The sequence below is a fragment of the Acanthochromis polyacanthus genome, chromosome 15, assembly GCF_021347895.1.
Source record: "Acanthochromis polyacanthus isolate Apoly-LR-REF ecotype Palm Island chromosome 15, KAUST_Apoly_ChrSc, whole genome shotgun sequence".
Lineage (NCBI taxonomy): Eukaryota > Metazoa > Chordata > Actinopteri > Pomacentridae > Acanthochromis > Acanthochromis polyacanthus.
Genome location: NC_067127.1, coordinates 33,520,480 through 33,546,666, shown reverse-complemented (window position 1 = coordinate 33,546,666; position 26,187 = coordinate 33,520,480). Strand labels below are relative to the sequence as shown.

Sequence of the window (26,187 nt, the reverse complement as noted above, 5' to 3'; positions counted from 1 at the left end):
AGGAAATTATATATATAATGAAAGTCGATATATATGTAATGAAACTTGATATATATATAATGAAAGTTGATATATATATAATGAAAGTCGATATATATATAATGAAACTTGATATATATATATAATGAAAGTCGATATATATATAATGAAACTTGATATATATATAATGAAAGTCGATATATATATAATGAAACTTGATATATATATAATGAAACTTGATATATATATAATGAAAGTCGATATATATATAATGAAACTTGATATATATATATAATGAAACTTGATATATATATAATGAAAGTCGATATATATATAATGAAACTTGATATATATATAATGAAACTTGATATATATATAATGAAAGTCGATATATATATAATGAAACTTGATATATATATAATGAAACTTGATATATATATAATGAAACTTGATATATATATAATGAAAGTTGATATATATATAATGAAAGTTGAGATATATATATAATGAAAGTCGGAATATAGAATGTTCAGATTTTCATTCCATCTATTCAAAGTTTCATTCCATATATTCAGACTTTTTCCTACTGAGCCCTGGAAGGACATGGCAAACAAAAACAGGAACCTTATTGGACATTTGCTCTTCAGATGAGCTCTTCTGTGATTATCTGTCTTCATGGTTGTCACAGGGAACGGCGACTACGTTTGAGAAAACAGGTAATTTTTAGAGATGTTTTGATTCTGAACACTGAATGTGTTAGCATTAGCTTAGCTACTTAGCTTCGACTACATTTGCATCCCTACATAGCTTAAAGGTTAAACACATGCACCATATGTTGATGATAATGATAATATCTATGTTTATCTTTATAGCTGGTCTTAAGGCTAATTACGAGGCAGAGGTCAGCTGCTGCCTGGACACATCCATGATCACGCCACTGGTGGGACACAATTGTACTGGATTTCAGCTGAAGGCTGCTGTTCTGTCCAAACTGAGACATTTTTATTGTGACATACCCTCCACTGTTGTTAGCTTTTGATTCAATAAATTTTTTTGAGATGAGGAAATCACTATTGCATGTTTCTAGTTAAATACCCTATTTTTATGATATATCACTAAAGCATGCACTTTTTATATTTTCCATCAATTTCACCCAAAAGTTGAATAACTATTTGTGAGCAGTGTATGTAGACACATAATAGAAGCACATTTCAATAATATATCTGCTGCAGTAGTGGAGTTTATCTACCTAGATTGGTGTAACAGTAAAAAAAAACATATGCTACTGATGTTTCTGACTAAAATCTGCTTGAAAAGCACAACTGCTTATCTGTCAAAATGTGTGTAACAAAAGTGTGCACTGAACACTGAATAAAGTCTCTGTAGATTATAGACAAAATTTGCATCTCTCATCACAAATTTCTGTTTATTCACCCAAAGTGCATGAGTAAAATACAAAACAGGTGAAGTACTAAAAAAGATTTATTTTCTAGAAAAGCCAATAGTCAACAATGCAGTTTAATTCTGGGACAGTTGCTCCAGCACCGACGCCATGCGTCCCATCAGTGCAACCAAGGTTTTCATTCATCTTCTGGATGTTCTGGAGAATGGCAGAGGTCACGTCTTGGTGTCTTCCGATCTGTTCCAAGAACCGTTCCTCTGACCTCTCCAGATACTGCAGAGGATCCACAGCAGCTTCCTGGTTCCCTTTTCCTGCATAAAAGCACCAAAAAGTACTAGTTGTCAGTAATTATTTTCTATTTTCATAAACACAGTTAACTTAAAGTAAATGTTCTATTTTGTGATTTTAGGATGGGTCAAAAGATAACATACTGATCATGTTGATGTCTGCATAGTCTAAACAGATCTTACTTGATTTGGTCTGTAGAGAGGAGGACGGCGTGGAGGAGCTGCAGGACGGAACCAGTAAGCTGCAGACTAGTGCTCCTGGTAACTGGACCTCATCATCCAAGGCCGACAACTAAATAAAATGAACAAGACATGCTGTTGATAGCATCTGTAATACAAATGATTTTATCCATTAACTGATTTATTGCTTTGTCCATACAATGTTAGAAAGTGTTACAAATAATACCTGTAATAATTTCCAACAGTGATAAATGCCTTGTTTTATTTTACAACAAAAAACACCAAAAGCATCTGTGTATAAGAAATCAGTGCATTGGATTTCCACATCTGCAAAGCTAGAAAATCACACATCAGAATTTTACCTTGAAATTATGAAAATAGCTGCAGATTACCAGTACTCTTTACTTCATTGTGTTAACTTGATCATTTGAATCAGTTTTTTAGACTTGTATTACTGATACGAAACATAATCAACACATAAATTAAAATGTGTTCGCAAAGAGTTCACTGGTTCTTCAAGGAAAATTTCAATGATAACCATATAGTTCAGTAATATGATTAATGGGTCATTGTGTAACAGCGTGGGAGGTTCTGAATACAGGTCTTGGACTGAAATATTGCTGCTGCTGCTTTCCTCCGGTTTTATAAGGAGTTGTTTCATAGCTTGTTAGCTTACCAGCGGCTAACTGGCTGGCAAACAATAGTTCAACGCCAACCTCTAATCAGTGATCCGGTGTCCGGACCGCGTTAGCTGGCGGAACGTCCATAATACTGATGTGGGACTGTTGTAGCTAGCGTATTCATAGTAGGATAACAGCAGGATGTTGGAGAAATAAAACTTACCATTATCAGGATCGCTGGTCTGCATGGCAGACTCTTAGCGCATCGCACTGCTTGAATGTCTGTGTATTTCAGGCCGATTTCAAAATAAAACTCAATAAAATTCTCGTCCGGGTGAGTGTCCTTCATTGTCGCTTCGCCATACGGACATGTCCCTTCCGGGGCTCGGTAGGAAAAAAAGATTTGATATATATATAATGAAAGTTGATATATATATATATAATGAAAGTCGATATATATATAATGAAACTTGATATATATATAATGAAACTTGATATATATATAATGAAACTTGATATATATATATAATGAAAGTTGATATATATATAATGAAAGTCGATATATATATAATGAAACTTGATATATATATAATGAAAGTTGATATATATATAATGAAAGTCGATATATATATATATATATATATATATATATATATATATATATCAAGTTTCATTATATATATATCAAGTTTCATTATATATATATCAAGTTTCATTATATATATATCGACTTTCATTATATATATATATCAAGTTTCATTATATATATATCAAGTTTCATTATATATATATCGACTTTCATTATATATATATCAAGTTTCATTATATATATATCAAGTTTCGTTATATATATATCGACTTTCATTATATATATATCAAGTTTCATTATATATATATCAAGTTTCATTATATATATAATTTCCTAAACGGCATGCCATATATATACATATATATATATATATATATATATATATATATATATAAAATTAAAATTTTATATTTATAATAAAAGTATCTTGGCCCATATATATATATATATACACACGTGGACAAAATTGTTGGTACCCCTCAGTTAAAGAAGGAAAAACCCACAATTCTCACTGAAATCACTTGAAACTCACAAAAGTAACAATAAATAAAAATTTATTGAAAATTAAATAATCAAAAACAGCCATTACTTTTGAATTGTTGATTAACATAATTATTTAAAAAACAAACTAATGAAACAGGCCTGGACAAAAATGATGGTACCTCTATAAAAGATTGAAAACTATTTGACCAGAGTGACATGATTAACTCAGGTGTGTCATTTAATTGACATCACAGGTGTTTCCAAACTCATAATCAGTCAGTCTGCCTATTTAAAGGGAGACAAGTAGTCACCCTGCTGTTTGGTGAAAAGGTGTGTACCACACTGAACATGGACAACAGAAAGCGAAGGAGAGAATTGTCCCAGGACATCCGAAAAAAAATTATAGACAAACATCTTAAAGGTAAAGGCTATAAGACCATCTCTAAACAGCTTGAAGTTCCTGTGACAACAGTGGCTCATATTATTCAGAAGTTCAAGACCCACGGGACAGTAGCCAACCTCCCTGGACGTGGCCGCAAGAGGAAAATTGATGACAAATTGAAGAGACGGATCGTTGGAATTGTATCCAAAGAGCCCAGAGCAACCTCCAAAGAAATTAAAGGTGAACTCCAAGGCCAAGGTACATCAGTGTCAGATCGCACCATTCGTCGTTGTTTGAGCCAAAGTGGACTTCATGGGAGACGACCAAGGAGGACACCACTGCTGAAAAAAACTCATAAAAAAGCCAGACTGGAATTTGCAAAAATGCATGTTGACAAGCCACAAAGCTTCTGGGAGAATGTCCTTTGGACAGATGAGACCAAACTGGAGCTTTTTGGTAAGGCGCATCAACTCTATGTTCATAGACTCAAAAACCAAGCATACGAAGAAAAGAACACTGTCCCTACGGTGAAACATGGAGGAGGCTCAGTAATGTTTTGGGGCTGCTTTGCTGCATCTGGCACAGGGTGTCTTGAAAGTGTGCAAGGTACGATGAAATCTGAAGACTATCAAGGCATTCTGGAGAGAAATGTGCTGCCTAGTGTCAGAAAGCTTGGTCTCAGTCGCAGGTCATGGGTCTTCCAACAGGACAACGATCCAAAACACACAGCCAAAAACACCCAAGAATGGCTGAGAGAAAAGCGTTGGACTATTCTAAAGTGGCCTTCTATGAGCCCAGATCTGAATCCCATTGAACATATGTGGAAGGAGCTGAAACATGCCATTTGGAGAAGACACCCATCAAACCTGAGACAACGGGAGCTGTTTGCTCATGAGGAGTGGGCCAAAATACCTGTTGACAGCTGCAGAACGCTCATTGACAAATACAGAAATCGTTTAATTGCAGTGATTGCCTCAAAAGGTTGTGCAACAAAATATTAAGTTATGGGTACCATCATTTTTGTCCAGCCCTATTTCATTAGTTTGTTTTTTTAAATAATTATGTTAATCAACAATTCAAAAGTGATGGCTGATTTTGATTATTTAATTTTCAATAAATTTTTATTTATTGTTACTTTTGTGAGTTTCAAGTGATTTCAGTGAGAATTGTGGGTTTTTCCTTCTTTAACTGAGGGGTACCAACAATTTTGTCCACGTGTGTATATATATATATATATATATATATATATATATTCATCCATCCATGCATGCATTACCTGTACACTACTTAATCCTCATTAGGGTTGCAGCGGGCACTGGAGTCTATCCCAGCTGACTAAGGGTGAAGGTTGCCAGTCTATCACAGGGCGACATATACAGACAAACAATCACACTCACATTCTCTTTATGGACATTTTAGAGTTACCTGTTAACCTCAGCATGTTTTTGGACTGTGGGAGGAAACAGAGAACCTGAAGAAAACCAATGCATGCACAGGGAGAACATGCAACCTCCATGCAGAAAGACCCCTGAAAGGTGGGGACGTGAATTGGGGATCTTCTAGCTGTAAGGTGAAAGTACTAACACCAAGCCACTGTACAGCCCATAAGGGAAGATTAAGATGAAAAAACTGTGAATTTGAAAACTCTGTGAGGTATGAAGCAGTTCCACAGGTGCCCACCCAGTTCTAAAGCCAGTTCAAAAGCATTTTGTGGTCTACTGTGTCGAATGATCTCAGCAGGATGCACTATGGGCAGTGGCTGATGAACCCTGGATGCTGCATTAAGGTGGATGTGGCTATTAGATGTTCTGGAAAAAACATGTCAGATACATAAAGGATCCACGTCACAACTTCCAGAATTTAAAGAATCTGCTGTTGATGTCTTGGTGTCATAATGGGTGTAAATGTCAGATTATCTGAAACTTACAGAGATAGTTCAGACAGATGCTTTTGATTTGAAAATCAGCTGGGAGGTTTCAGGTGCTCCTGAAAGAATTATAACAAAAACTCTTTTAAATGTGCTACAAAAATTACCTGAAATGTTGAGATAAGTACATTCACAGGTTTGGAGGCTAAAGGAGAATTTTTTGACCTAAAATGACTTTTTTTTCTTCTTCTCGCTAAAAAAAGGCGCTGACAACAAAATTAAAATTCACTTTTTAAATGCTTATGTGTTGGGTGTTGGCTGCTCCCAATTGGGATAAACTGTGATAAAAGAAACATTAACACAAATGTGAATTTCTCTCAACTTTCTCTGTGACTCTGTAGCTCTTCTGTCTCTCATCACCTCGATGATGAGCGCATTAATAAGCATGAGTCATAAAGTGAAACGCTGCTTTACTCCTCTCTCAGTATTTCTCAGTGGCTCCCAACAAGATAAGGTTGCTTGGCAACAAATACGTTATTTTCCAGTAAACCAAGTTTTGGCCGGCGCTGCTTAGCAACAAACTTTATTTCCATGAGTTGTTTCCTGCAGGGAACACCTGAACCAACAGGTCCTGGATCTTCAGAGCTGCAGCTGAAGGTGGTCTCACTGGGAAGGGAGTCTTTTATTAGCATAATGTGTAAAATACTGAATGTGGGAAGTTTCTGGTGCAAATAATGCCAACAAACAGGCCCACAGAAAGATGAGGGTGAACGAGTTGGAGGTTAAAGGCCTCAGTTTCAGCGTTAGTAAACCCTGGAGATGGCATCAGCTGCTGCAGAGAGAAAATGGAACACTGGTCTTCAGAAATAGTCAGTAGATTGAGATTAGTTTTAACAACGTGGAAGAATGTCTGGTGTTATTTGGGTATTGTTGATGCCATTACCATAACAGGTAAAAATAATATGACTGGCTATAATTATACACATAGGATCAGATTCAATGTCAAAGTAGCAGCAAGAAGGTTCAAAGTGTGGAAGAGTTGAACTGATGACACATTCCAACCCATTAATATGTTAAAAAATAGATTGTTGCAAGACTTACAAAGGAAATTCATCATCTAGTCTTCACATATTTAGTGTTTCAGTGTCCAAGTAGGATTTTGAGGCAGCTATGTTGAGTTTTTGCTGGGATTTTTTTGCGAATCATGAACGAACACAAACACATTTTCTTTATCTCATCAGTAAAAATGCAAATAGAATTAATTCAATTTTGAATTTGAGAAGTAACTTTGAGCACAATAAAGGTCATACAGAGATGTTTGACTTAAGGCGTCGCCTAATTAAAGAGTTATAGTTTCAACTGTGAAAGAGCATAAAAAGTCAACTTATATTTTCCACACCTGCACGAGATGTTTTTCTAATCTCAAGAGAACCTAAATTCCCAGTTGGGTCTCAACTTTGAAATGGTCATGACAGGTTATCTATAGTTTCGTGTTTAGAGACATGATTTTTCCTGTTCTTTGTGACACTCGGCATCTTTTGTGCCTGGCATGTTCACATAGTGTCTGCCAAGTTTATCAAACCAAGAGCAAAGAAATACTAAACAGTAGAGTGATTCCTGTGCGAGAGCTTTGTTTGAGTTAGTCAACAAGATATTGTCAGTGTTGGTAATTCAATGTTACCTCTGGGGATGTGCAATGATTTAGAAGTTGTGTTTTGCGTTGGTTATTGTGTGGAAACAAAGGCCAAGATGGCATGGATGTAGTATTTGCATTTCAGTGGTAATGCCAATGAAAACACAGGACAATAGGTCTGCATTGGCATAAATAAATAGATTAAAAGTCACAATTCCACAATCTGCCTTGAGATTGTTGGAATCATGAGTTTTAGTACCTGATGGAGGAGCTTCAAGAAATGTTGATTAAGTTAGAAGGTGTATGTTTGCTGCTTTGTTCTGCGTTAACATACACTACCATTCAAAAGTCTAGGGTCATTAAGTGCAATTTTAGCTAACAGAGAAACTTTAATTCATGTACACAACCATGCAAGAGTTTGGGGTCACTTAGAAATGTCCTGATTTTTAAAAGAAAAGCAGTTTTTGTCAATGAAGATTAAATGAAATGAATCACATATAGAGTCTAGACATTGTTTATGTGGTAAATGATTATTCTAGCTGGAAACGTCTGATTTTTAATGGAATATCTCCATAGAGGTACAGATGAACATTTCCAGCAACCATCACTCCTGTGTTCTAATGCTACATTGTGTTAGCTAATGGTGCTGAAAGGCTCATTGATGATTAGAAAACCCTTGTGCAGTTATGTTAGCACATGGATAAAAGTGTGAGTTTTCATGGAAAACATGAAATTGCCTGGGTGACTCCAAACTTCTGAACGGTCCTCTTTAACTAATATTTAACAACTTTAACTCATTTAGAGCAACTTTAACTAATATGAAGCAAGTTTAATTGAGAGCAACTTTAATATAGAGCAATTTTAACTAATTTAGAGCAACTTTAATTCATATGCACTTCAATATACTGTTCAAAAGTTTAGGGATCACTTACAAATGTCCTGATTGTTGAAAAAAACAACAGCGTTTCTTTTCAATGAAGATAACATTAAATGAATCAGAAATACAATGTAGACATTGTTAATGTGGTAAATGACTATTCAAGCTGGAAACAGCTGATTTTTAATGGAATATCTCCATAGGGGTACAGAGGAACATTTCCAGCAACCATCACTCCTGTGTTCTAATTAGGGCTGGCCCGAATAGTAGTTTCTGGCCTCCGAATATTTGGGGCCTATTAAAGACGAATGTCCGGATATTCGTTCCGCCCTGTAACGTCCGAATACGTCCGGCCCAAATAGTCGGATCCGTTCGTCTGGTCTCCCAGATCCACATTTTGCCCTCGTTTAGTCTTTAGTTAAACTAAAGAATTCTCAAACACCGGTCTTCAGCATCTTGTCTTGTGTTTATGCAACGAAGTGAAGTGTGAGAGTCAACAGCCACCCGGCCATTCAGGTGGTGTTTACAAACACGAATGGAGGAGCCGAAATGAGCCGAAGAACACGGCGGAATGAGCCGAAATGGGCCGAAGGCGCAGGGAAGAGATGAGCTCCGAATATTTTCACCTGGGGGGAGGAAGGGGTGATCACAAACACATATGTGTATATGTCATTGACATATGTGTATATGTTTATGTGATCACAGGACGAGATGAGCCGATGTGGGCAGAAGGCGGAGGGAAGACAGTAACGCTGCATATTCTTTCCGCCCGGTGACGTCCCACGGCGGGAGGGGGGGCGAATATTCGGATACCAAATTAATATCCGGATAGTGCCGTAGCGAACGAATATTCGGGTATTCGGGATATTCGGGTCCAGCCCTAGTTCTAATGCTACATTGTGTTAGATAATGGTGATGAAAGGCTCACTGATGATTAGAAAACCTTTGTGCAACTATGCTAGCACATGAATAAAAGTGTGAGTTTTCATGGATATTGTCTTGGTGATCCCAAACTTTTGAACGGTGGTATGTGATCCTGGACTCAGGAACTGAACCAGGACTCATGAACGTGTTGTTTTTTTTGTCCTGGTTCTTCCACTCAGTTTGTTTGTCAGGGTAAACTCGTGTCTATGCAGCAGCCTGGATCTGAGCTCATTTGCATTGTTGCAAATGTCACTGTGAACTGAAACCAGAAATTCCTGTTTGGCTTCTTTACTACATGAGCACAGCTTTATGCTGCGCCTTAGACAACCTTCATGCTGCATTAGATGTAAATGGACAATCTGACTAACTTTGACCTATCTTGTTTACTTTTACTCTTTTCTGCTTTAAGTCTTTAGGAATTAAATCAACCACTGTTTCTCTGATTTCTGGCCTGTTTAACATCAAATCCTGCCTGAAGCTGTCCGGAGTGTAACACATAAATGAGCTCTTCTTCCCCCAAAATAAGGTTCGTGTCACATTTTATCTCATCCCATGTCGTCTCCTTCATGTCTGTTCTGAGAAACACGGTAGCGGTGCGACAAATTACCTCTAAATCCCATCACTGTCAGAGTTACGCCTCTCTCAGACAGATGGATGGAGGCCGGTCGGGGGGCCGCGGAGCTTGCAGGCGCTTGTCAGAAGCCAAATAGCGTCATGAATTATGACCGGACGGTTTGTCTCTCTGAGTGAAGGATTATCTTCATGCGATGACACACTCGTAAACAGTGCTGGGGAGGTTGCAATCGATCTCCCAACCCGAACGAGGATACCGGGTGAGAGGAGGATTTACGCGGCTAATAATAGAGTAAACTAGATATATTTCCAGAGAAGGAATTCTGCACAGGGCCTATTTATAATTACAGAATCCTGTGATGTATCCCTCTGGGTTTAATGCCAAACCATCTTAGACTACCGGCATGCCACATGTAAAGATTGTGTCATCGTCGCGCTCTGCTTTAGCCTGCTGATGAATCTTACAGAAGCAGCTGAAATAGGCACCTGGGACTCCATATTGTTGGACTGCACCTTTTTTATTTAGTCTCGCTGCCAAGGGTTAGGGTTAAGGTGAAGTGCCAAGTGCTCATTAAAACAATATTTCTATCCGTGATCGAGCTGTGGAGCTGTCACCGAAGCAATCTCAGACTTCATCACCGAACAGAAATAACTGAATGAAAGGTTATTGCTTCTCGTGAATGTTCACAACTTCTGGGCACCTGGAAATCATTAATAGTTACTGTAATGTGGGATTTGAATCAAGCGAAACTCAAGCACCACGAACAGACACGTTTTAAGGCCTTTCAGGTTAAAAACAACAAAGATGCGTCTATTTTCTGCTGATCACACTCAATGTCTATATCTGCCAGAGCAGCGTACTTGAACAAAAACAATTTCACTTCTAGATGTATATAAATATCGGCAATTACTGGCAAGAGACCCAAAACTGATGTTGACGTTACATTTAATTGGTGCTGACGCCATCTTGACAAACATACAGTGAAAAACCGAGGTGATCTCATGGGATTGTACATAAATAGAACATCGCTTCAAGGACATTTCATCTGTCGTTTAGTCCCCATATAGCTCAAATGGTAGGAGGTGGCGTGCTGTTTTACTTCCAGCATTTTACTGACAACTGTACGGTGTGAAATATCAAACGAAAAGCAATAAATGTGTCGTAATTTCAAAATTTGAAATGAATCAAAACATGTCATGTTAGCAGACTGGAAAATAAAGTTTTATGTTTGTAGCAAAGACAGTTAAAGACAGAGAAGAAGAAAATGCAAAATGTGAAATTAGGCTTCCTGCTCTCTATGATCGCAAATAAAATATGAGCAGCAACCTCAAAAATGACCATTTGGTTTGATACACAGAGCAGATGTATTTAATTTGCAGATATCCATCTACTGCTCATGTATGGAACACATCCTCAGGAAACTCCAAATAGATTCCTAGTGCTCTAAGGCAGTGAAATGAACAACTACTTTGCTGCCCTCGGTAAAAGCTGTTGCAGACACCATATTTTTAAGCTATTCAACAGCTTAACATTATATTCTCCTGCATTAGATCCTCCAAGGAACAGACGGTTTGTACAAACTGTTATCAAAAATACTGAACTCAATATAAGATATAATGGCAGAAACAGTTAATATAACTGAAAATAGCTGATGACTCATGGATGAAGATGGTGTGTGGACTTTAAGTTTCAGGATTAGGAAGACTGATGCTCAGCAATTCACATCACATGAAAAAACACTTCCTGAACAGTACTTCCTGTTCCTGTTAGCTCACTTCCTGCTACCACTCGGCCCAAACACTATCCTACGGTGTAATCAGCTGAATTGTAAAATGCTAAATGTAGTCATTTTCATAATGATCTCATCAAAAAACAAAACCTTCTCTTTTTTTATCCTCTGTGTATCAGTTATCAAGTTGTAGGTGGAAGCTGTGGTTTTTGCAACTAAAGCATCTCCATAAAGGTTAAATAAAGTTAATAGTTTTGCATGAATATTTATAAAGAAAGTATGGCCTGTGTTCCTTCTTTGTGCTTCCTTCTCAACAGGATTTTAACCCTACATGACAAAACAAATCCAACACCACAGAGACTGAATATGATGTGAGGATGCAAAAAAAGCTGCTTTCATCATTAATTTACATCATTAATCTGCACAATCATCATTCAGTGCACGTTCCTTCAGTTGTGGAAAAGTCTGCGGCTTCAGTTCGACTCTCTCTGCCCTTCATGCAGCCGTGAACTTGAGTGAGACATTGAAGTTGAGTCTAAAATCTGTGAGTGATGTTTAGTAACTGTGAAGGTCTCCATCTGAACAGTTTCCCCCTTTTACCGTCTATTCCAGTCACAAGGTCAGTTTGGAAAACAGCTTGCAGCGATGAATTCCACTTTCAGAGGATTTTAAGGGTCACAACAACAACAAACAGGGCAAACTTCTGTGTGTGTGTGTGTGTGTGTGTGTGTGTGTGTGTGTGTGTGTGTGTGTGTGTGTGTGTCTGTGTGTGTGTGTGTGTGTGTGTGTGTGTATGTAACCACTCAGTGTGAAAAGTCAAAGGAAGTCAAACACATTATTTTTGTTTCTTCATATTCATAATGCATGTAGCGGCACGGCGTCACTGTAACCATGACAACAAGTGAACACTACATCAGCTGCCTGCTGACGATCACGATTGTGATCCTACAACAAATCAACTGCTGCAGATTTATCGGGACTTTTCCATCAGAAATCAAACAAGGAACAACTGATTAAATTGTGGGGGTGTTTCTGAGTTCCATCAATTCCTGTAGTCCGGTACATATTTAGGTCATGCAGTACGGCATCCATACATAACATACACATGCATAACACACGCCACTGTTTAGCACAAGGTCATTTTTTTGTGTGTACATCAATATTAAATGGTCACAATCTATGGTGCTGTGATTTCTGCCATGAATTTTTTTCAAGATTTCAACCGTTGGAGATGGAATAGAAAAATAAAAAGACTTGTAAGAGGCATTTGAATTGTCATGGTCTTTGGTTTTGTTCAGGTGTGTCCCAATCAGATGCAAAAAACTTGATTAAGACTTGCCAGGTTTCATTTGTTGAAGCGCTTCCTGTTGCTGTGTGTCATGATTAACTTTAATCCCTGTCTTTATCTTTTTCCTTTGCTTTTTCCTGCTTTTGTTAGTTTTACCTGTTACTTTATTAATCACCTGCTGACTCTGTATGTTTATATATATTTGTATTCTCCCCTTGTTTTCCTGTCCTCCAGTCAGATTGCTCCCAGTATTCTCGTGTTTTTGTGTGATGTTTCTTTAGATTATTTCTCAGTTCAAGAAGCTTTTAAAAACCCACCTGTACAACCATAATTTATATAATGTTTTTTTTTTGCTCTTACTGATTTTTTATTGTTGCTCATTTTTTGTAAAGCAGCTTGTAAATCCAGTTTTGAAATGTTCTATAGAAATAAAGTTTATCATTATTTGATTGTTTGGCATTGTTGTGGGGATCATGTTAGTAGATATTAAGACATAAATATTGAAAGGGACTGAAGTTCAACAAGCTGTAAATCATTAACCAAGTTTTATAAACATAATAAATCCCTTACATGGAGTTTCTTTTCCCTGACGTCGTTCTGATGGGTGATCTAATGCAGCCTGTGACTGCCACATAACTCCAGGTGTCACGCTATGTTCTGTATTGAGATGTGTCATCTGCAGCTCGATCACATTTACCAGCAAGAAACAAACCACCTGATGACGCGCCATAAACAGTCAGTCTTTCAGTCAGTCAGTCTGTCGGCATCCCGCTCACCTCTGACCTCGGCCTGTGATTGGTCGCCCTGCAGCAGGAAGACGTTTTGGAAGTGTGACTATTTATTCCTGCAGCAGCAAAGTGAGGTGATATCACTGGATGTCTGTGGCCACATGCCAGCGTGATGAGGCGCTGCAGAGACAATCTGTGTTTGGGAAGATGAGCCACTCTGCATTTAAAAAAAAAACTGTTTGCCTATAACTCTAATACAAGTCAAAGTCAACTTTTTGCCAGTTCTGCCATAACTACTGGACATAGACGGAATTGAAATGCTGTTTCTCTTAGACCCCTGTACAAACATGCAAGGCAAGACAAGTTTATTTATATAAACACAATTCATGCACAAGGCAATGCAAAAAAGCAGTAAAATACATCTACAAGAGAAAAACATGGTTAGACTCTAGATAGGTCACTAATGTAACAAATAACATATACACAACAAACTGCTAAGAGAGCACAGGGCACACAATACCTGTATGTAATATTTAATGTAATGTAATATAAGATACATATTCAAGTACTTACTATAGAATTAAGAGAGAAGGCGTCATCACAACATACCACAATGTAACATTTGATCACAACATCAAAACATCACATCAACCTGAAATTTTATGATCATAAAAACAAAGAAATAAAAACTCAGATTAAAAGAAATATAAAATAAAATCCCTTTAAATGTTACAGTGTGGTGCTGGTATGATGACAGTCAGTCATCAAAGTCAACAGTAAATGCATAGTCTTTAACCTTGATTTAAAGGTGAGGGTTTCAGCAGACCTGTAGTTTCCTGGAAGTTTGTTCCAGTTATGTGAAGCATAAAAACTGAAAGCTGATTCTCCATGTTTGGTTTCTTACTCGGACAGAGAGCAGACCTGGACCAGAGGACGGTTCATCTGGTAAAAGAAGGTCACTGATAGATTTGGACCTAAACCATTCAGAGCTTTATAGGCTGACAGAGGACATGAAGGTAGTTGGTGTGAGAGAAGAAGATGCAGAAGACAGGGTTAGATGGAGGCAATTGATTCGCTGTGGCGACCCCTGAAGGGAAAAGCCGAAAGGAAAAGAAGAAGAAGAAGATAAGCTAACAGAAGTATTTTAAAGTCTACCCTCTGAGACCAGAAGCCAGAGCAAAGACCTCAAAACTGAAATGATGTGATGGACTTTATTTAGTCTGGTGAGGACTCTAGCAGCAGCGTTCTGGATGAGCTGTGGTTATTTTATGGGTTTTTAAAAGACAAAGTAGAAAAACAAGACACTAAGAAAAAGCAATGCAGTGCAATGGATAGTGCAACAGTTTAGGAAAATATAGCCTGACTGATGTGCAAGTAGACTGCTATTTACAGAAAAAAAACAGAATATTGTCATAGTAATACACCGAATCCTTTCTGTAAATTATTCATCCAACCATTATTTCAACACTGCGTAATCCTCATTTGGGTCATCGGGGTTGGAATCTATCCCAGCTGACTTAAAATTTCTTTATGTTAACTTCTGTAAATGTAAATAACATCAAGCATTTGCATTTTATTTCTAAAAGCTGGAAATTGTGCTCTGGAACAAAGGGACTTATGGTAAAAAGTTGCATATTTCACTTTCAGATTATTCTGGGGTTAGTTTTTTTTTGTCATTTCAAAGTTCAAAGTTTAAGCCTTATTTTCACCGTATTTTTAAAGAAGCAGTTCAATATGCAGCAGTTGTTTTGATAAGATGTGTGATGCTTGATAAACCAACAGAGTGTGCTCTTGTATTTTATTCAGTGTCAAATGCTCACTGTGTCTGTTTGTCCAGAAACGTTTATTTTGTGATAATTTCTGATTTCAAAGTAAAAGCTTTTGATAATTTCTGATTTGTTACGTGTATTAAGTTGCACCTTTGTGTGGACAAATCTGTCTATATATTTGATCATTGCTGAAATTATTAAGTATTTTTCTCAACTACACAATTTTTTTTTTTAAAGCACATTATAGCATTTTTACTGCTTCAGGGTTCTTCTCATATGAATTGTAAGTAAATGAAAAGACCTTTTTGGTATTGTAGTAATAATTATTGCATTTACAGACTATAAAAGGAGAAATAAAGAGGCAGATATATGAAGAAATATATCCAAAGTGTCTACTCTTGTTAGACAAATCCATGTGTGTAAAACTGTGGCAGATTTTTTTCTTTCTTTCTTTAAATAATATATCAGGTAATGTATGAAAACACTTTGTATTTCCACAGTTTTACAGCTTCAGCTTCTCTAATGAGGTTTACATGACCACTGAGTTTTTGCAGGAGAGTGATACCTCCTCCCTCCCCTCCTATCTCTGCTGGGTGACACAGAAAGACCAGCAGCAGCTTCAGGAGTCCAAACTGGGAATGTGGGAGGCTGGATGTTGGCAGCACATGATCACAGTAATGTGATCTGCAGCTGAGTGACAGGAGACACGTTTTTTTTTTTCTGCAGACATTAGAGCTATAAAAGAGGCCGAAGCTGCTCAGACAGACAGACGGACTGTGAACATCACAGCAGAGAGAAGACCAGTGGACTTAAACCTACATCCTGAGCTCTGACTTTATATCCAGGAGAAGAAGAAAAATGGGACTGCACAGCGTTGAAGAGCTGGTAAGATCAATGATGAGGAGCATTAAGAGGGATTTCTATCCTAGTAAATGTGCAACTTTTTAAAATTAGAATCAAAATAATTGATTTTCTATTGAGAAAGTTTGTTTTTCTAGCTTAGTAGTCGTATTTTTCTTCTTGGTTAACTTCAAAATTTTCAGCCAAGTACTTTAAAATCTGTTAAAGATTTGCATTGTATACAAAAAAAGATGATTCTTAAAACTAAACCACCCAAGTCCACATGCAAAAATGAAGAACTGACAGTACATTTTATCAGCATATGCAAGTGTGTAAATATATGCTGCTGCATGTAATAAAACAGAAAAAACAAGAAGAAAACAGCCCATCTAAATGTAAAATACCTTCAAATTGACCATTTTTGTGGGATTTAAAAACATCTCAAGCTAAGAGCAGCTCATCTGGTCAGAAGTATTTAAACAATCCTTAAAAAGAGCAGAATAAATGTTCATCTTTGAACATAATACTCTTAATTTACCCCGTGCTACTGATTAATTATTCTTTACTTTGCAAGTCTAGCGGGCAGGAAGCTTAATTACAGTTTAAAGCAAAGCTAATTAAACATGAAGCTAGTTAAGTTACAAACAATTTAGCTGCTTTACTTGTCACTGGTGCATGTTTTACCTTCATATTTTCCATTTAATCCTGCAGGCTTAGACTCATTCACAGACCACAAGCTGTTTAAATGATTCAATAATTGATGTAAATCATGAAGGAGCTCCAGTGTGGCTGTGTTTGCATTTCTGTCACAGCTGGATAATAGAAAAGCTAAATTTTAGTGTCTCATCAGTAGTTTAAATCAGTCTGCGGTTGAAGCTCAGAGTGCAGCTTCATCACCTGTCCTCTCCTTCAGGTGACCGGTAAGAGGTCAGAGGGCAAAGAGGCCGAAGGTTTCCAGGGAGGCGAGTACGAGGCGGCGGTGAGCCAGGAGAAGCAGGATGACCGGAGGTCTCACCTGCAGCTGGAGGTGGAGGAGGGCGACAGCGGCAGCGAGCAGGAGGAGGTCAGCGTGGCGGCTCTCAATGTGAGTACCAGAACCCAGAGTGGAATCATTTTACTGCCACTTTGACGGTATAGTATATGTTCATTTAAACTTTTAAAGAGCCAAAAGTGGCACAATTTGTCTGCCAGAAACTGTAAGAAGAGAAATATTTTCCATTCTCCAACAGGTAAAATTGTGATATTTCATCAAAATTACTATACACTCCCTGTCTCGTTTAAAAATTCACCAAAAATATACAGTTGTGCTCCTAAGTTTACATACCCTGGCAGAATTTGTAAAATGTGCTCCATTCTTTAATGAAAACATGAATGATCAGAGCAAATACAATTGCATGACAATAACTAGCTTTGTCTGAACACCAGCCCGAAATGAAAGAAAAATGTTTCCATTAACAAACATATTTGCGAAAAAATAAAGGACAATATTTCACAAATTTGGCCAGGGTATGTAAACTTATGAGCACAAATGTAGGTTTTTTTCTACTCTACTAAGATATATACAATAATTCTACTACTATTTTGATGGTAAAGATGTTTATTTACCTCCTCAAAAAAGCTAAAATGACACAATTTGTCAGCCAGAAACTGTAAAAACAGACTGTCTCAACTCTACTACGATATATACAATAATTTTATTATTACTCGATGGTATATATGTTGATTTAAACCTAAAAATGACAAAAATGACACAATTTGTCAGCCAGAAACTGAAGAACAGAAAGATTTTTAGCTTTCCAACAGTTAAATTGTGATATTTCATCAAAATGACTATATATTACCTGTCTTGTTTAAAAATTTACCAAAAGTATAGTTTTTTTTCTATCCAGATTCTGTAAAAAACAAAAAAATCTGCAGTTCTCAGTGCACTTGTGAAGTTAATAAAGGCTTAGTTGTGGCCTACAGTCGTGTGACAAAAATTCAGGGACTTTCTGGATTGATCTGCAGACTGTGTAAATTTGTTAACTTTCTTTCTTAAATAAATTAAAAGTCCTAGTGACTGAGTCATGTTTAAAAACTATTAGGTAATGACTGTGTTGTCATATTCTAATGTGTTAGCATGGAGAGAATAAAAAACAAGCTGAAAATTAAGATCAAGTGAGCCTTTGGTGTGGAAACAAATTAAAGATTTAAATATACTATGCATACTCACCATCCCTTCTAGCATCAGTAACAGCTGTGGGCACTTGTAACGTACTGTACTGGGTTTGTTGCCATTTTCATGAAAGAAATAATAGAATTTCAACTTTCTTTTTTATGATTTATCTACCCAGTTTGATTTTGACTTTAGTTCTCACTCTGATTTCTTCATTAAGAACATTAAATCACATCTACAGCTGATGCTAACACACCTGTACCCGAGTTTTGGTGACATTCCGCCATGCATGATTCTCTAAACTGTCCCGAGGAAAGTAAATGTACTTTCACTGGGAAAAGGTATTCTTTTGGAGCAGGCCATGCTGCCACCTGCAGGCATTTGGGAGTATAACATCTCAATTTTCTGCTGGTGCATTTAAAGTTCATGAGAGATGTCAAAAACACTGCAAAAAATCTACACACAGCAAAGTCAGGATTTTTTGCATGTAGATCAGAAAACTGTTCATTTAACACACATAGAATTTATTTTTTGTTTGCTAAATGTCTTAAACCTAATTTTACAGACTTTTTCAGTCAAAAGAGGACATCAAGGAAGAGTGTAAATGTGCTTCAGTCTTAAATGGAGTAAAGGATAAAACAGGGCACTATATAAAACACAACAAAGAGCTTGTAGGTGTTAAATTTTCTATCTATAATTATTTATTGATTTAACATTGTTAATTTGATTTGCAGATTTTTACAAACAATCAAATCAAATAATCTGCTCATAAAATACAATTCGCTGCACAAATGCACACGGAAATATGTTAATCTGAACCCTAACTTTTTCTATTTAAGTTCATTTTATTGCCATTGCAGTGTTCTTTTTTGTGCCTTCACCTGATAATTCCTCTGATAAAACATGAGGCAGCAGAAGCTGCTTTATTCTTACCATGTGGTTGAACTTGTCTTTCTTGTTCCGTCAGACGGACAAAAGCGGCCGACTGAAGCTGGAGACGGTGGACGATCTGTTCAACATCCTGCAGCTGAGGAAGAAGAGGAGGGAGAGGAAGGTTCCTGTCCACAAGAAACAACAACCAGAGCCGGAGACCCTGGTGAGATTTAAATCAGACACTTCTTCTTCCAAAGTCTATAAATATAAAATTTAATATAACTTTTTACACCAGGAGCATACATATACATTTCAAAAGTTTGGTGTCACCCAGACAATTTCACATTTTCCATGAAAACTCACACTTTTATTCATGTGCTAACATAACTGAACAAGGGTTTTCTAATCATCAATGAGCCTTCCAACAGCATTAGCTAACACAATGTAGCATTAGAACACAGGAGTGATGGTTGCTGGAAATGTTCCTCTGTACCCCTATGGAGATATTCCATTAAAAATCAGCTGTTTCCAACTAGAGTAGTCATTTACCACATTAACAATGTCTAGACTGGATTTATAATTAATTTAATGTCATCTTCACTGAAAAAAATGCTTTTTCAAAATTAAGGACATTTCTAAGCGACTTCAAACTTTGGAACGGTAGTGTGTGTGTGTGTGTGTGTGTGTGTGAGTTAAAGTTGCTCTACTTCAGTTAAAATTGTATGTTGCTCAGTTTCTGTGAAAACTGGTATTTCTGGGGAATCATTTACTAATTGTCATTTTGTTTTAGTGACATCAGCATTTAATTTAAAACAAGAAGCATAATATGATTCAGATTTTATTGACTCCAACAAGTATAAATGTTGCAGAAAGGTGTTTCTCTGTAGGTCCAAGTGTAGCCACTGCAGTTGAGGAAATTTGATGCTTCCTTACCCATCCATTATCTATGCACCACTTAATCCTTATTAGAAGGGGCTGGAGTCTATCCCAGTTAACTGAGGGTGAAGGCAGGGGACAAACTGGACAGGCCCCCAGTCTATCACAGGGTTACACATAGAGAAAAAACAATCACACTTTCATTCACACCTATGGAAACTTTAGAGTTACCTTAACGTCAGCATGTTTTGGACTGTGGGAGAAAGCCAGAGAACCTGGAGAAAACCCACACAGAGAGACTCCATGCAGAAAGATCCTGGGAAGGGCAGGACACAAACCAGGGATCTTCTAGCTGCTGGCAAAAGTGCTAATCACCAAGCCACTGTGCAGCCCTGCTTCTTTACCCTTTTTAAAAAAAGTAACTGTGCTTGTGTTTTGCAGCCAGAGATCGTCGATGAGAAGCTGTTTCTTACTTCAGCTATGGAGAACAAACTTCCTGTAGTGGAGAAATACCTGAGAGATGGAGGAAACCCTGACGCCACCGACCACGTGAGTGTTTCTAACTAAAAAGGAATACATGCTAGATTCTCACCCTTTATTATAAATTCTCAAGGAATCGAGGAAAGTATTAGTAGTTTAAACTGTCCAGTAATTACATGCATGGAGCTCCTTCAAGATAAACATAAATTCATCATTAAATTAACTTCACGTTTTGCCATCTGACGTCCAGTTCCAGAGAACGGCTCTGCACAAAGCCTCCTTCAGAGGTCACGTGGACGTCATGAAAACTCTCCTGGAGGCCGGAGCTGCCATCGAGAAAAAAGACAAGGTGAGAGGATTAAAAAGATCTTTCTTTTCCTTCCTGGTGTCACTTATTCCATATATGCACTGTATAAACAAATTTATTTTCAGACTATTTTAGAACTTTTAAACATCAACTGTAATCTACTGGAATTCAAACATGCTTCCCAGCATGCCTTGTTTCAGAGTTATAAGCAAATCTGATTTCCACAGAGGCTGTACAGACAGACAGATAGACAGACAGACAGACAGATAGATAGATAGATAGATAGATAGATAGATAGATAGATAGATAGATAGATAGATAGATAGATAGATAGATAGATAGATAGATAGATAGATAGATAGATAGATAGATAGATAGATAGATAGATAGATAGATAGGTGTTCGTTTGCAACCACACATTCGGCAGACAAAGCAGCAAAGTGTTGCAGTGCACATACTGATGGAAAACACAATAAGAGGAAAAAATAAGAGCTAAAATCTCTAAAAAAAAAATAGCTAAGAACAATCCTAAAAGCATAATAATGAAAGTAAATCATTAAAAACCCAGATTTAAAAAGTGCAAATTGTTATGAGGACTAAGACTAAGACGATTGAAGCTAAGTTTAGGTAAATTGCGTTGTTGAACTTGTGTTTCTAAGCGGAACAAACTCAGCCTCAGTCTGACGGTTGGTTGCTGGTTGTGTGTTCGCTGCAGCTGGAGGCGACGGCCGTCCACTGGGCCTGCAGAGGAGGCAGTCTGGAGGCCCTGCAGCTCCTCCTGGACCAGGGAGCCAAGTTCTCCTCCAGAGACAAGGTTGGTCCACAAACCTTGAGGGGTTTGCTTAGTATAATCAAAGGGGAGGGTTTAAAATTAAAACATGGCAGATTTCGCACAACACTGAAGTCATTTTGTTTTTTAATATGTGGGGTGAGGTTATGGAACGGATTGGAGCTCAAGCAATGTCCAAGCAGTTTAAAAAGCAGTACAAAAATATGGTTTTCACAAGGTCCAGGAAGGAGGAGGGGCTTTGACATGGGCATACACTGGTTATTTATGTTATTTATGTTTTTTACCTCATATTTTGCTTGTGAATATGTACATAAATAACTGTGGAAGTGGGGTATTGAAATGGAGAAGGCATAGATGGAAATAAGCTTTGTCCTACTCCTCTTCGAATATGCTGGGCTCTGTTTTGTTTTTGTTTTTTGTTTGTTTTGAATATTTTGATTGTTTTTGGGGCTTTTTTCCCTCACGTCAGAAATAAAAACATTCATTCATTCAAGTTTCTCCAGGGTCACCTCATGTGGAGCTTTGCTTTGCAGTTCTGTCACTTCAGCACCATCCTGAGGTGATGGACAGTAATGTGGTTTCTCACATGTTATTCTCCCCTGTCTTGCTTTTCTCAGCTGCACAGCACCCCCCTCCACGTCGCCGTGAGGACAGGACACTGCGAATGTGCCGAGCATCTCATCCACTGTGGAGCCGACGTCAACGCCAAAGACAGAGTAAGAACCGAGCAGAGACTCCTCAGAATTAAATCAGGACAGAATAAAGTTTTATGACACCTTCATAAAACAGTTATTGAAGCAGTAAAAAAAGAATTGAGAAGGAGCAGCTGCTGTCTTTCCTCACAGTATAGTAAAATCGTGGCAACACTAATTAAAACATTCTCCCTGCTGTGAGATGCTGCTGATCGCACAGTGAAATAAACCTCACTCAGAAATACAGCAAAACTCAACTGTTCTCATTCAGAACGTTAAATGGAATTTATGTTTTCTTCCCTGGCAGGACGGAGACACTCCCATGCACGACGCCGTGAGGATAAACAGATTCAAGATGATCAAGCTGTTGATGATGTATGGGGCAAGTCTGAACACCAAGAACTCTGTGAGTAAATCATGACCTCTCCACAGCTCTGACAGCAGTCTGTAGCTCAGTAAATTCATTTCAACTCTAAATGCTCTGCGGATGATTGAGCTGCGGTTTCACAATTCATCACACAAACTGATGCTGTTTTCTATGTGAGTCAACAAACCTGAGGTTTGCTTAAGGTGTCAGCAATGATTGTAGTAAAATGATAATAAAGGCATAAAACACTGTAGCAATCCACTTTAAGCAGTAAAAGCACTCCTTTGCAATGCTCGTCCTGCAAAATAGCCCCTGTTGGTGTTCCATCCATCCATTCTCTACACACCGCTTTACCCTCACTAGGGTCGCGGGGGGTGCTGGAGTCTATCTCAGCTGACTGGGGTGAAGGCAGGGGACACCCGGGACAGGTCGCCAGTCTGTCACAGGGCTACATATACAGACACACAATCACACTCACGGATAATTTAGAGTAATCAATCAACCTCGGCATATTTTTGGACTGTGGGAGGAAGCCGGAGTGCCTGGAGAAAACCCACGCATGCACAGGGAGAACATGCAAACTCCATGCAGAAAGTTCCCAGGCTCAGGTCGGGATTTGAACCGGGATCTTCTTGCTGCATGGCAAAAGTGCTAACCACTACGCCACTGTTTTATGGAGTTGAAATCTTTAGATGAGCTTCAGGAGCAGGACCACACCTCAGTTACTAGCCCTTCCTGTCATACTACTCTGCCCTCTCCGTTATTGAGTAAAGTTACAGACAGACAAACAACACAGTTTTTGTGTTTCTCCTGTGCAGGATGGAAAAACTCCCCTGGAGACGCTGTATTCATGGCAGAGCGGAGCCAAGAGCCTCCTGTGCAACTTCAACGAGGAGAACCCCAACAAGTAGAACCCGAAGGCGAGGACTTAGATTCAGACTGAGCTGCAGGATCTGCTAGAGAAAAAGGCTACGTTCACACTGCAGGGCTTTATGTTCAATTCCGATTTTTTGTGAAATCCAATTTTTTTGCGATTTCGTTCACATTTCCAATAAAATGCGACTTGTATGTTATCTCCTGTGTGAACCTCACATGACCCAAAAGGTTCCCACATGCGCAGAAGAGGACACAACAACGACACGCAGAGAGCGCGTTCAGTGTTTATGGAAGTAAACATGGACACTAACAGTACAGCATGTCTGGCCATTTTAAAGTTGTTGTACAGCTGGAGCCAGCATATTTATAACTTAATTGTTTTAAGGAGAAGGTCAAGAAGGAAGAGAGCCAGGATTTTAGCCCTGGCATTTTGTGGGGCAGTGGCAGCAACGTCTGTCCAGAGAACTGTGTGGGTGTGGAGTCGCAGCCAGGAGTGGTGGATAGTGATGTGAGAGGCTTCACAGACGCTGACTTCATTCAGAATTTTAGAATGACAAGGGCGACCTTTACGTACATATGTGAGCGCCTCTTTTTAACACTCTCACAGCAAGACACACGTCTTCAGCAGTCCATATCGGTGAGCAAACGTGTTGGCGTTGGGCTGTATTGGCTGGCAACAGGTGCTTGTTACCGCACAATAGTTTTGCTTGAACACAGAATAGTGATGTTGGTCGTGTACCAATGACGTATAGGTCGGATAAATGTGACCTGGCAGTTCAGACTGAAGTCGCATGGCAAAATATCCGATAGCTATCGGAATTAGGACCACATATCCAAGTGGCCTGGGTCGCATTTGAAAAAATCGGATCTGTGTCGTTCAGACTGTCATGAAAAGATCCGATACAGGTCGCATAGGGGCAAAAGAATCGGATTTGGGTCACTTTAGCCTGCAGTGTGAACGTAGCCTAAGTTACAAATTCTGTATTTCCTGGTCCACACTGAGGTTCAAGAAACAAACACTCATCCAGGGAAGCTTTTCAAAGTGTTTTTCAGCCTCACATGTTGACTCACACACACCGAGTCCCTCAGGAAACCGGCTGCTGGAGGAGATCTTAGATTAACCTACCTCCTCCTGGTTCAGGGATTTGAACCGGCAACTCCTCAGGGTGATTCACATCTGGTCGCTGTGGAGGGCAGCCTTTGATCGACAATGTGAAATCCAATCAGGATGTTGTTAATAATGTGATTAGCTCTGATTGATTCATTGATCGCCACATATTGCTGGACAATGTCTCGGCCGACGGTATAAAGATGTTTTTTTTTTCTTAATTTTACTGAAGTGAGCGAGTTGGTGACTTATTTATTGATTAATGGCATCATTGTCAGATTTATTATTAAACTGATGCATTTAATACAGTTAATATAAGAGTGAATGATTGCCTAGACTTATACTAGAGTTGGTTTAATGTATATTTATGGTCAGAATTAACCAAATATATGTAAGATATTGATTTTTTTCCCCCCAACTAAGAGAAATGAGAGATGCTGCTTTCGTGGTTCCAGGTTCACATCACCTGGTTTACCTGCAGTCTGTGTATTGAATCCAGTGTAAAACTTAAAAAACACTCCAAACCAGTGTGAAAAGAACTGAGCCTTTTCTTTGTAGTAGATGTCGTGTGTTGTTGTATTCAGACATTCAGATGAGTTTAATCTTTGGTCTTATTTATTTTAAGAATGGGAGATGAGATGGAAAAAGTAAGTTGTTGAGTCCGATTGAGAAAAACTCTCCGCTTACAGAAATAATTTATGTTGGGGATATGCAATAGTTGGAGGTTTTTTTGCCTCTTTTTTTAAAATGCATTTAAGTTGCATAATGAAATGTTTTCCCAAAGCTTCTGGGTCAGTATTGCTGCAGCTTTAATTCCCTCAAAGCTCAAAGCATTCATTTATTGCAGGTTTGGTCTGAACAACCTTTTAACATCGTCGTGTTTGGATTTGTTTCAGTCGGCTTCAGCTCTGATTCACTGCGACCCCGACGTCTCAGCTGCTGACTGCTTCTGTTCACTTGCACTGACCGTGTTATTTCTAGGTGGAGCTAATTGTTCTTATTTAATAAAACGCACACAGTGAAGTGTGAGAGCGGACGAGCTGAAAAGTTGGTTGAGAGGATGTTTGACGAGTGTTTATGCGGCTGAAACTTGATGTATTTCTTTTGTTTTTTAAAAGATGTATGTTTATTTTGCTTTGCATTTATGGATTGTATTAAAGAAAAAATAACGCTGATTTTGAAATGGAGTTGTCATTAATTGAGAGTTTTGGTGGTTTTATAGAAAAACACATTGGTCAAGAGCAAATGCAAACAAAGGATGCAGGATTTAAAAATGAAAGCGTGAGTTTTAATAACGTTAATAAGTTTAGACAAGCTATAAGAAGGAAAAGTTACCCAAAAACTCAAGTAAAGGCAACAAACTAAATACAAAATAGAACAAAAATTAAGCTCACAAACCAAGCAATGTGGAACACAGGTTCATGATAAAAATATTACTACTACTACTAATGATAATAATAATTATAATAAGAAAAAGAATAAGAATATCTTACTGTTTTTTAAAACAATTTA

General features: G+C 38.0%; 1 protein-coding gene across 1 annotated transcript; it reads left to right on the top strand.

The window, feature by feature from the left end:
- Positions 1-15,914: 15,914 nt before the first annotated feature.
- ankrd1a (ankyrin repeat domain 1a (cardiac muscle)) lies at positions 15,915-25,850 on the top strand. The gene is made up of 9 exons (XM_022222825.2): positions 15,915-16,196; positions 17,065-17,235; positions 19,274-19,402; positions 20,497-20,604; positions 20,786-20,884; positions 21,558-21,656; positions 22,250-22,348; positions 22,632-22,730; positions 23,510-25,850. The coding sequence occupies exons 1-9, from the start codon at positions 16,170-16,172 to the stop codon at positions 23,600-23,602; spliced, it is 924 nt and encodes a 307-aa protein (XP_022078517.2). The 5' UTR covers positions 15,915-16,169; the 3' UTR covers positions 23,603-25,850.
- The last annotated feature ends 337 nt before the right edge of the window (positions 25,851-26,187 follow it).

Coding starts and splice junctions, on each gene's coding strand:
- ankrd1a (XM_022222825.2), top strand. CDS start 16,170: ATGGGACTGCACAGCGTTGAAGAGCTG. Junction 16,197..17,064: donor TGCACAGCGTTGAAGAGCTG/GTAAGATCAATG, acceptor CCTCTCCTTCAG/GTGACCGGTAAGAGGTCAGA. Junction 17,236..19,273: donor TCAGCGTGGCGGCTCTCAAT/GTGAGTACCAGA, acceptor TTGTTCCGTCAG/ACGGACAAAAGCGGCCGACT.